At 46.1% G+C, this 12,332-nt stretch overlaps 1 protein-coding gene and 1 non-coding gene across 18 annotated transcripts in view; both read right to left on the minus strand.

The window, feature by feature from the left end:
- Positions 1 to 1,224: 1,224 nt before the first annotated feature.
- PUM1 (pumilio RNA binding family member 1) overlaps positions 1,225 to 12,332 on the minus strand; it is a 109,946-nt gene continuing 98,838 nt past the window's right edge. For all 17 annotated transcript variants that reach the window (XM_040974082.1, XM_040974079.1, XM_040974078.1 and 14 more), the window contains 4 exons: positions 9,112 to 9,237; positions 8,417 to 8,538; positions 6,122 to 6,314; positions 1,225 to 3,084 (listed from right to left, as the gene is read on the minus strand). In XM_040974082.1, the coding sequence (XP_040830016.1) occupies positions 2,953 to 3,084; positions 6,122 to 6,314; positions 8,417 to 8,538; positions 9,112 to 9,237 (573 nt within the window). In that variant the 3' untranslated portion in view covers positions 1,225 to 2,952. The remainder of the gene's footprint in view (positions 3,085 to 6,121; positions 6,315 to 8,416; positions 8,539 to 9,111; positions 9,238 to 12,332) is intronic.
- On the minus strand, positions 5,272 to 5,356 carry LOC121152429. Its single transcript, XR_005883267.1, has one exon. It is a non-coding gene; the product is annotated as a small nucleolar RNA SNORD103/SNORD85 (small nucleolar RNA).

The following is a 12,332-nucleotide window of genomic DNA, read 5'->3' on the forward strand; positions in this document are numbered from 1 at the left end:
GGATGGCCCAAGTCCCTGAGTCCCTGCACGCAACCTGGGAGACCCAGAAGCAGCTTCTGGGTGAAGCTCCGCTCTAGCCACTGAGGCCATTTGGGGAGTGAACCAGCAGATCTCTCTCCACTCTGCTGGGAAAAAAAAAATCTTCCAAAAAAAAAAAAAAGTCACCTTCTATCCTTCTGACAATATCCACAGTGCACAGTAAGCCCAAGTCAGCGTGAGAGGCCCAGGTGAGGATGAAATACCAGGATGCAGGGGCACGGGGCCACGGCGCAGATGCAGTAGTACTTCAACTGGTCCACACCCACACCCAGGGAGCACAAGTCTGGAGGGTACTTAAGTCACTCATGAGCATCTTGGGAAGACCAGCAGCGCCCTGGGCCAGTGGAGATGAACGGGATATTAAGAAGTCCTACTTGTGACTTCCTGTGTGCCCAGCCCTGTGTCAAGGTATCCACTGAAGCAGACCTGTTACAATCCCACTTTTCAAGTGAAGAAAGGGGGAAGAGAGCGGATGACTCATAAAGGACACACAGGGCCAGGTGCAGCTGGAAGCAGGAGCCACAGCAGGTGCGTGCTGTGGGAGGGCTTGGTTGCTGAGTCAGGCATGTGGCCCTGGAAAGAGGCGGGGGCTCATGTGCAGTTGTGAAAATTTGGGCTCAGAATTTGTAAGGTCACATTTAAGGGAAAGTGGGGATCTGTGAGCTGGATGGGTGACCATGCCCTTCATCCCCAGCCTTGAGGATCTACCATTATGCTTTGGGCAGTCTGGAGAGCGGTGATGGGGAGGGTTTAGGATCAGGGCACATGCCAGATCTCCAGGCCTCTAGTGCCAGGGAGTTACACTAGTCTGACCATAAAGGTTACTTCGAGCAGCAGCACCCTCATGTGGCTATAGCTGGTAAATACACAAAGCCACAGGATTCCCAGCTCTTACCCTCCAGAGCTTCAACTTACTCCCAAACATTCCTGGGCTGATGGTGGGGTGCAGCGGGGGTCCAGGCTTGTGATGGAGGGGAAGGAAGGCTGTGCATGGCATGGACAGAGCACTGACTGGGGTTCTGGCTCCCTTGGTTTTCCAGAAAGCCTTGGAGAGTGAGGTCAGGGGGGTGTTTCCACCCGTTAGAGGAGTCAGTGACCTGCTCCTCCCAAAACAAGCAGGAAGAAAAGGCACAGGCGGCAAAGAGCTGCTCAGGGCCCCGAGCCGAACTAAAACCCAACACAGACCAGATTCCAAAGTTCTGTATTTTTCAAAATAAAGATCACACGTTGTTTAGAGACAATCTACACAAGAGTTACAAAAAATAGTTGCCCAGGCATAAGCATACACAGGTTTGTTAATTATACACATATGGTTACAAGTGTGCTTGCAAAAAAGTTCATTGGAAATATACACAAGGCTCTGGAAATGTACACCGTGTAGTGTTACAATTCTATATTCAAACAAGGAAAATTGACAGTATGTTACATTCACTTACAAGTAGACAAAATGCAAAATACAGTTCATCTTCTGTACAAAAAAGGGAAGGCAATTCACACTTTACAAGGCAGGAGGGGCTCTGATTGTAAGGAAAGCTGGGGAGGGGCTCAACTTCTGCACGTCCTTCTGACTGTCACAAAATAAACAAAACATTACTTTTCCAGGGTAAAAAAAAACACTAATGTGAACTAAATTGATCTCGAATAACATTTAGAAAGGATCTCTCTACTGACTAGCTGACAAATAAAACCAAGCTCTTTTTTTTTTAAAACATTGACTAGGCTGTATAAAGAACATTTATTCCTTCAAAAGAAAAAAAAAATTTACTTCTGGTTGAAATTACAATTTACAATATACAACACTGTATGCTACGACCATAAAAGGTATGAATATACACCAGATGCACAGGGCTGGCTAATTCTCTTTTCTTACCAAAAAACGTGTTTATGTTGATTGAAACTTCTCCACATTTACATTACAGGTATACAAATGTACAATTGTACAATCAAAAGTATGTCCGACTACTAGGGTACATTATAGATACAGATTAGACATCAAAACAAGAAAATACTACAAATCTGTATATATGCAAAGTCTACACCAAGTATACACTATATATTTATAGAAGCAAGACCAAAAGCAGAGGTGGATTTTTTTTTTCTCATGCTAAATAATCAGATTTTGCCTTTCAGTGTTAACAGAAAAAAAACCCAGTAGGCAGTAAGCCATCAGCCGGCCGGCCGCTGAGGGCCCCTGGGTGCCCGCCTCCCCTCACAACACACACCGCACCTCCTGCAGCACGTCTCTCCAACAAAGCTGTTTCCAGAAGCTCCCGAAACTCATGTCATCAACTCAGGCTTTAGCAACTCCGAAACGCTCTCTGCTATATATATATTTATATATGTATGTATAGATATGTATATTTTTATAAACAGTGCTAAATGCCAGTTTGGGATCATGTAACTAAAATTCAAACTTGTCAAGTTTTTTGTTTTTGTTTTTTTTTTGTCTGTTTTTTTTTTTTTTTTTTACTAAAATGAGGAGGTGGGTAAGAGCTATTTGCAAAACTTGCCAGTAAGGCAAATGAGTTAAAAATTTTTTCTTTTTTTTTTTTTAAACTTTTTTGTTAAACTAATCACCCTGAAAGATTCCACACAGGGAATATAGATACAACATTGAACAAAAGAGGGGGCCTCCATGTACACCAGTTACCTATGTACAAGTACCCTATACACCAGTAAAACAGCAGGGCAATCAGTCAATTAAAAAAAATAATTAGTACATGTTATGTGTAATAAAATTAAATTTACAAAGGCTTTTCCACTTGTGGATTTGATTCCTTTTTGGAGGAGGGAGCAATCCTGGAGCAACCGTCCACCCACATCAGATTCTATTCTAGAATACTCTCGGTTGCTGGTTGGATGTGCTAATGGGCCAGTGAGGTCAGCGGGAATGGGAGAGAGGAGTACCTTGCCTCAGATAATACCATTAGGCGGGCCACAGATGGGCCCCAAGTCAACGCCGTTCTTCATGTAGTACTTCTCCAGTTTGGCCAGGATGTGCTTGCCATAGGTGTACTTGCGAAGGGTTGCGATGTGGGGCCGGATCTGGAGAGGAAGCACAATTGCTATTACACTGGCCCACACAATACCTGAACAGCCCAAAGTGACACCTCTTCACCAAAGGCCCTAACTGCTGATCAACAACTCATCACCACACAAGAAGCACCCAGGGCGCTAACACAGGATGGCAGGGCAGCTCCGGTGATGGCCCAGAGTGTGGATGATGCCCTCTGCCCACAGCTGCAATATTTCCATGTTCCACAAATCCTGATGGTGTCAGCTGACCAATGAACAGTGGATCACTAAACATCAATAATGATAGAAATGATGAGCCCGAGACTATCCTCATTTTACTGATAAAGACAGAAAGGCCAACCACTCAGCCAAGATCAGATGGCTAACAAAGGCTGGCACAGTATTTTTTTTAAAAAGATTTATTTTATTTTTATTGGAAAGGCGGATACACAGAGAGGAGAGACAGAGAGGAAGATCTTCCGTCCGATGATTCACTCCCCAAGTGAGTGCAACAGCCGATGCTATGCTGATCTGATGCCAGGAGCCTCTTCCGGGTCTCCCACGCGGGTGCAGGGTCCCAAAGCTTTGGGCCGTCCTCGACTGCTTCCCTGGGCCACAGGCAGGGAGCTGGACGGGAAGTGGGGCCGCCGCCGGGATTAGAACCAGCGCCCATATGGGACCCTGGGCGTGCAAGGCAAGGACCTTAACCACTGCGCCATCACACCGGGCCCTGGCACAGTATTTTTTAAAAATATTTATTTTTATTGGAAAGTATTTATTTTTATTATACAGAGAAAGGAGAGGAAGATCTTCCATCTGCTGATTCACTTCCAAGTGGCCACAAAGGCCAGAATTAAGTCTCCAAAGGGTCCCAAGGCTTTAGGCTGTCCTCCACTGCTTTCCCAGGCCACAAGCAGGGAGCTGGATGGGAAGCAGGGCTGCCAGGATTAGAACCATTGTATGTAAGGTGAGAATTTTAGTTGCTAGATTACTATGCCAAGCCCTGGCACAGCTTTTGAAAGCCTAACTGGCTACTAAGCCACAGCTTTTCTCCCCATGGGGGCTCTCACAGCACATACTGACTGCGTCTCTAGTTGTACCCTGTCCAGTCTAAGCCCTAGCCCATAGCAACAGCTTGTTTCCACCCTCCTGCCCCGATCCACATCCCTCAGGAAAACACTGTGCATCCCGACAATCCATCTGTGCCAGTTCTCCAGAGAGCTCCTGGTGCCTCCGCCTGCCCTCCTCTGTACCCACACAGGACGCAGGCGCTATGGAGATCATCCCCACCAAAGAGCCTGAGACTGTGAGCTATGTGAATCTAATTTCCAGAGACTCATCTGTAAAAAAATAAAGCTAGAAAGCTATGCTTTTAATTTGAAGTATATAAGACGGAGTATAAGGCTAATGCTCCTCTAGACTGTGTCAGCTCCCCCTTCAGACAAGAAGGGAACTAAGCGCATTCCCCTCTCCCTTAACCTCTACAATGAACCAAGAACAAAACTCTGCACAGTCACACCACCACCCACAGTGCTGCGGAACTCCATTTCTTCATGGGGTTTAACAACCTGCTCCCTTCCTGGTGTCTTTTTTCTGCTAAGATTACATCACACTTTCGAAGCAAGAGCCAGAGTCTATCGAGGGATCTCTAGGACTCTTCCCCTCCTAGCTCGCTCAGTTCACCTCCAGCTACACTCTGATGCCAGGCCCTGCAACTGACTCCTCTCCCAGCCCAAAGCATACCAGCTGCTGACCTAACTCTTACAGCAGCTTCCCATCGACTCTCCTGACTTCCTTCCCTCCTTGGCATTACACTGTCCCATGACCGGCCAAGACCTGACACCCAGATGGCGTTGTCTCACCACAGCCCTTGCCTACTCAACATGTCTTCAATCACCATATTACCCTCTCGTTGGAAAGATACAGGACTTTTATTCAAATACTAGCCCCTTAGGAAGCTTCTCTGTATTCACCTACAAGGCACCTGGCTAAATCCTAGCAACGACCACCCCCAATCCCTCCCTAATTCCCAGTGTCAGGAAATACTTCTGCATAAATGTACTCCCGTGTCCCCAACCTCTGCCTTCACAACAGCATCTTGACATGCTTCCTAGAAAACTTGGGCCCTTCAGGACTCTGGACTCACTCAGCCTGCAACTGCCATCACCTCCACCAGCGGGGCAATCCGGATTGCAGCAGAGGTGGGTGGGTGGCCCGTCCGACTCAGAACTTGAGTCCAGAACAAAGATTCTCATTACCGAACTTCGTTCTCAGTGAGGGCAAGTGTGTCATCATTGCCAGACAACGGCCACCCCTGAAGGCAGAAGGGCTGAGTGAGCTCAGAGCCCAAGGGCCGAGGGATCAGAGGACAAACTGCCTGAGCCCGGCAGCATCACCCAGCACCAATGCAGCTGCAGCAGCCTCTCCCTGTGGGTTTCTTACCCTGCCTGAGCCCCACGGTCTACGACAAGGCAGGTTGTACCTGCTGGGACTAATCCAGAAGCCACAGGTCTCTTCAGGCCATCCCTATATCAGCTCCCACTCACAACACAACTCTTTAGCTTCCTCTCCCTCTTTCCCAGGCGAACTCCTCTTGGCTATGTCTTCTGCACAGTCTGCCCTGGGGAACTAGGCAGGGTGAGGAACTCCCTGCGTGCTCACCACATTTTCTATGATTGTTTCTGCCAGACCACGCACTGCCAGCAGAGATCAGACCTTAGTCACCTCTGAGGCACTGGTGTCTTGCATGGAGGGCTGTGGGTTAAGGCACCACTGAAAGTGAAATGAATGACTAAGAAGGGACAAATAGGTCAATTTATTCGACTGCAAAGCAGACCTCCTCAAGACTACAGAGGGAAATACTGGGCCAAAACTGAGCTTCAGATGAGTATGTCAGCAATGGAGAGGGGTGGTGACCACATGACATAACATGAGGTACGAGGAACACACTGGGGACACGTTCCTCAAAGAGCAGTAATGCGCACATGTGTCCTCCTTCAGGCATTACAGAGGAACCCAGAGCCTGTGCACTCTCTCTCAGGCAGCGACCCCACCCACCTTGGCCTACCTTGTGCATGACAATCTTCCTCTGGCCGGGCTCTGCCACATCGATCATCTTCTGGACCACATAGTTGGCATACTGGTCCTTCATCATGGTGTATAAGGCACTGTGGGGACCGTCGTTCATGGTGCACACCTCGTCAATGAGCACAGCACGCTCTGTTCGTGAGGCGTGAGTGACACACTTCTCGACAACATTGCTGGAATGACACAGCCAAGCACAGGTCTTAGACGAGGGCAGCCTACTGGGTTCTCTTACCTAACCAATGCCTTCGCTCTCAGGGTTCCTAGCAGCATGACGGATCTGGCATTTGTGAAAATTTATCTCAGATGTTGGCTGGCTTCATTTATACCCTCTGCCTTTGACACCTGTGGCATCTAATTCCTTGAGAAAAGGGGACCCCTCAAAACAGACGAGAGAAACAAGATTGGAGGAAGTAAAAGACATTTGACACAAGTGTCATGAGACTGTATTTTCTTAAGATTCATTATTATTTATTTGAAAGGCAGAGTTATACAGAAGGAGGAAAAGAGGATCTGTGTGTGTGTGTGGACAGAGAGAGAGAGAAAGTGAGAACATGAATTTTACATCCTCTGGTCTACTTCCCAAAAGGGTGCAATGGCTGTGGCTGGGCCAGACTGAAACCAGGATGCAGGAGCTTCTTGCAGGTATGCTATTTGGGTGCAGGGCTCAAACTCCTGGAGCTGGTTCAGAAGCGAGATAGCAGGACTTGAACCAGGGTCTTTCTAGGATGCTGGCATGGCAGGCAGAAGCTGCTTAACTCACTAGGTCAACCAGGACTGGTTCCTTACCAGCACTGGTTTTCTTGTAAACACCCAGCAAAATCAATCCTCCTCTCTTTACCTCTGTGAGCTCTGGGAGCCAGGACCCAGGACCAAGTCTCACCCAGGTCTGTGTCTAGCTGGCCAACAGCAGGCTGAGCGCTTCCTGGGGGCTCCTCCATTAACTCAATGAAGGAACATCCAGGTCAGGACCACAGAGCTTGGTTAACCACCACATTCTCTTAAGAGTATACAGGACAGGCAGGCATCAAGGAAGGTCAGCGTTTATAATCACACCCTGAATCTAACACTGTGGGAAAGTGTGTGTGTGTCCGTTCCAGCCAAGGTTTTCTGTGATCCACAAGAACTGCAGAGGTTGGATAAATTATATGCTGCCATGTTGATGGGTGCTTACCACCCAAGAAGGGCTCACTTACTAGCGCTTATTTGAAAAGACAACATTGTGCTTTTAGAGCTGAGTGGGAATGAGTTGTGTAACATGCAAGAACAAAACATATGATCTGTGTTTGTGCTTGGAGCCGAGTCTAATACCCGGCAGAAGAAAAACTTGATGATGAGGGCTGGGAATTGAAGCTTCTTTTAAGGTTGGCATTTTGGAGCTGGAAAAGAGAATGTAGGAGTGAGCACTGGCATCGCAGTCAGGATAGCACCCGGGACACGCACATCCCATGACTCACTGCCCGAGTCTGAGGTCCAACTCCATGCCACATCCAAGCTGCCTGCTAACGCACAACCTGGAAAGCAGCAAATGACACCTCCAGTGCCTGGGTCCCTGATGCGCATGTGGGAGACTAGCTGGAATTCTAGCCTCCTGGCATCCATCTGGTTTGGGATGGGGCGGCAATGGGTAGAGATCACTTATTTCTCTCTCACTCTCTCTGCCTTTCAAAAACATAAAACAAGTAAACATAAATAGGGTGATCTGGCTTTGTTTCAGAAAATGAAGATGAACCCAAGTAAAAAAATTTCCTAAGTCCAAACAAGTGTCAAGATGGCTAACTCAAGGGGGGGAAACAGAAAACCACTGAAGTATTTTCAAATTACATATCTTCTGAAAAAAAGAAACATTAGGGCCTGGCACAGTAGCCTAAAGGCTAAAGTCCTCGCCTTGAATGCTCCAGGATCCCATATGAGTACTAGTTTCTAATCCTGGCGGCCCCACTTCCCATCCAGCTCCCTGCTTGTGGCCTGGAAAAGCAGTGGAGGACGGCCCAAAGCCTTGGCACCCTGCACCTGTGTGGGAGACCAGGAAGAGGTACCGGGATCCTGGCTTCAGATTGGCTCACTCCAGCCACTGAAGCCACCTGGGGAGTAAATCAACAGACAGAAGATCTTCCTCTCTGTCTCTCCTCCTCTCTGTATATCTGACTTTCCAATAAAAATAAAATACATATTAAAAAAAAATATTTTAAAAAGTGGTAACTCATTCTTTCTCTTCAAGAGTTAAAAGTACTACTTCATCCTTTCTGGGAAATGACCATGCAATCACAGGGCTTACCTTGCAAATTTGTGTTGACTCAACACAAGTACGTTGCCTCGGATTTCTGCTACAATTTTGCTTTTATCCTCTGGACGACCATGCTCCAATACATGTTGGATTACATAATTTCCATATTGATCCTTTTTGAGAAGCAGCAATAGAAACAAAAATTTATGTAAAAGCCAGCCTGCTGGTTACCTGAGTGTGTACATCTCATCAACACCTCCCCTCACTGCACACAGGATGGCTTATCTGAATACATAATGAACACACAGACAGGCAGTAACAATTTTCCCTAGCATAAAACAGGTGCACACTACTGTTAAACAACTGAATATTTCTCTATAAATTTAGTCCTAAATATCCAAGTTGAGTTCTTCATACAAATGGTCTACTTTACCAAGCTACAACAGAGAAATGGGAAACATTGATGTCCCACAAGTCATTGGGAGAGGCAAAGGAATTATCAAAGCCAGAAAGAAATCCACCCAATGCAAAATCGAGGTCTGAGACTCAATGGTGGGCCTGCCAAAGGTGACACAGCAGGCCCATGATCAAATTCTGAAACCAGTGCCAGGAATATATTCATTACTTACACTCAGAAAACACACACCAGACTGCTACGGTCAGTTCAGCACATTAAGCTGACAGAACACAAGCTCTAGGTCTGCACGAGCCTACAGTGTTTGCGATTCGGATGCTGGATCTCGTACCTGCACAAGCTGCTCCGTGTGCTGGTGCAGCTCCTCCAGGATAGGGAGCGTCTGGTCAGGGAGACAATGCTCCAGGATTCTCTGAATCACTCGGCAGCCATAAGGATGTGTGGACAAAGCAAACACCTAGGGCAGACAGAGATGCTTAAAATGACAAGTGCCATTTTCAGTACCTCAGTATTGTTCCACTCATTCTTACAGACATACTGATACTTCTTACAAATAAGGGATGTGGACCATGTGTAAATAAACCTATTAGTTTGGGAATTTGTACATTTGTGTAAATTCAGGGCTAAGCGGGGTTTTTTCAAGAGGCTTACAAGAAAACAGATTTATGCAAGATCATGTAAATTTCACTTTGTGGTTCAGTTACGAGCGTCAACTGACAGCCTCTCTAGAGGCTACAAACACAAAAAGGAAGGGATGGGATGAAATCCAGAGTGTTTTACAGAACCATACCATCTACATGTAATGCTTTCAATTTAACTGGAGAGTTTCGGCAGTAAAACAAAACAAACAAACAAAAAACACCTCATTCTCTGTTGGGTTTGGAGCAACAGAAAATCACAGGGTTTTAAATCCAGACTACCTAACTGTAATTCTACCTTCCTACATGGGTGATGTGTACCTCACATCTGTAATCAAGGAATTAATGATAAAAAAAGAGCATAATAACAGCCCTTCACTATCGTGCATCAAGTTAAGATGCCACCTGTTACACCAGCATTTCATGTGGGTGCTGGTTCAAATCCTGTCTCTTCCACTTCCACTCCAGCTCCCTGCTAAGGTGCCTGCGAAAGCAGATGGCCTATGTGGTTGGGTCTCTGCATCCGTGTGGGAGACCTGGAAGAAGCTCCCGGCTCCTAGTTTTGGACTGGCCCAGCAAGACCCAGGTGTATATGTATCTCTGTGTCTAACTCAGCCTTTCAAATAAATAAATCTTTTAAGGGTAACAACATAGCTTACTCGGTGGCAATCACTAGGCTAAAGCGGTTTATATATGATTTCATATATGTTAACCATACAACGGGGTTTGAAAGCATGGTTCTGCTTGCATTTTGATTCACAGAAATGCTACACATTCAAAGTCTGCAACAACTTGATTTATATCACCCAACATTATGTTTCCAACATTCAGCTGTGGGAAATCCATTGGTTTACGCACACATACTGCTGGCTAGGTATGTGAGATTTATTTATTTTCAAATAACCAGCCCCTTCCTGAAAAATTATGCAATGTCTTATGCACTGTCTTCATCTTCGAGAGAAACAATGCTGCTTCAAATATGTGTACACAGCTCTCACAGTGCGCATCTGGAGGTTTTCATCAGGTGTAACAAAGGCCTGCAGTGCTGGATCACCAATATTTTAACTGTTGATATCTGAGAGATGATACCAAATTATCTGTCAATGTGACAGTGCCAAAAATGTGTTAGAACCCACGTTCCTCCTGAAGCACACGGCAACTGATGGATGGAAAACGGTCAATCATTTGGGCCTCATTTTCCATTCTCCTCATTAATACAGGATTGCAGATTTTTCCAAACATCTACTGGCAATCTGGGTGCTTTTCCTGTGAAATGCTGATTCACATTTTGGACCTATTTTTGCATTATTCTCTTTGATTACAGTTTTTTTTAATAATTCTAATTATTAACCTTTTGTTAGTATTATTTTTTTGTGATGGCTTGAAAGATTTATTTCTATTGGAAAGGTAGAATAGGAGAGAGAGAAAGATCTTCTGTTTGCCTCAAATGGCCACAGAGACCAGAGCTGAACCGATCCGAAGTTTGAGGCCAAGTTTCTATCTGGGTCTCCACATGGGCATAGACTAGTCTCAAAGCTTTGGGCCATCCTCCACTGCTCTCCAGGCCACAAGCAGGGAACTAGATGGGAAGCAGAGCAGCCAGAACACAAACTGTTGTCTACATGGGACCCTGGCAGTTTTAAAGGGAGAATTAGCCAAGTGACCCATTGCACTGGGCTCCACTATCTATTATAGAGTTGCTACTTCCACATAAAAATCTTTCGATAATTTCATCTTGAAAAGGAGTCTGTTCAGTGGCTTAATTATTTTACCCTTTTTTTTTTTTGGTTTGTTTTTGCTTATTTTCATTTTACCTTCTTATGTTGTACATTTTGAGCATCATAAGATCTTAAACATATTGACTTTTTTTCCACTAACAAAAGTTGTTAATACCTCGAGTTGTTAACAATGCCATTAGTCATGGTTAAGAGTAACTGAGAAAATTCTAAACCTAGAAACTAAATATTGTTTCAGTACAGGCTGAGCAACATATATTGCAGCGCTTCAAAATGTACTTGTTGGGCCCAGCACGGTAGCCTAGCAGTCCTCATTTTGCATGCACCAAGATCCCATATGGGTGCTGGTTTTAATCACAGCAGCCCCACTTCCCATACAGCCCCCTGCCTGTAACCTTCAAGACTAGTTCTGTTAGTGACCCTACTTTTAAAAAGCAATAGACCATTAAATATCAGGAAAAGGGATCAAATTCTGTGGAGCGTAGAATCCAGACATGCAATGCCGGCGTATTGTACCAGAATGTTACTCTAACACCTGGCACTCAACCCTTTGGCAACTTGGGAGGCAACAGACGATGATCCAAGTACTTAGGTCCCTGTCACCCACAGGGAACAGGACACAGTTCCCAGCCCCCAGCTTTGCACTTGGGTAATCTTGGCTGCTAAGGGAACTGAAGGAATGAACCAGTGGATGGAAGAGCTTTGTCGCTTTATCTGATACTTAGCCAAAAAGAAAAATTCATTTTTTAAAAAAGATTTTATTATTTTTATTGAAAGGCGGATATACAGAGAGGAGAGACAGAGAGGGAGATCTTCCACCCGATGATTCACTCCCCAAGTGAGTGCAACAGCCAATGCTACGCCGATCCGATGCCAAGAGCCTCTTCCGGGTCTCCCATGCGGGTGGCAGGGTCCCAAAGCTTTGGGCTGTCCTTGACTGCTTTCCTGGGCCACAGGCAGGGAGCTGGAAGGGAAGCGGGGCTGCCGCCGGGATTAGAACTGGTGTCCATGTGGGACCCCGGGCGTGCAAGGCAAGGACCTTAACCACTGCGCCACCGCACCGGGCCCAGAAAAAATTCTGGTGGCGTGGCCTAGTGGCTAAAGTCCTCACCTTGAACGCACCAGGATCCTATATGGGTGCTGATTCTAATCCCAGCAGCTCCACTTCCCATCCAGCT

This window comes from Ochotona curzoniae, unplaced genomic scaffold (assembly GCF_017591425.1).
Source record: "Ochotona curzoniae isolate NIBS_2020 unplaced genomic scaffold, NIBS_Ocur_1.0 contig_2404, whole genome shotgun sequence".
NCBI lineage: Eukaryota > Metazoa > Chordata > Mammalia > Lagomorpha > Ochotonidae > Ochotona > Ochotona curzoniae.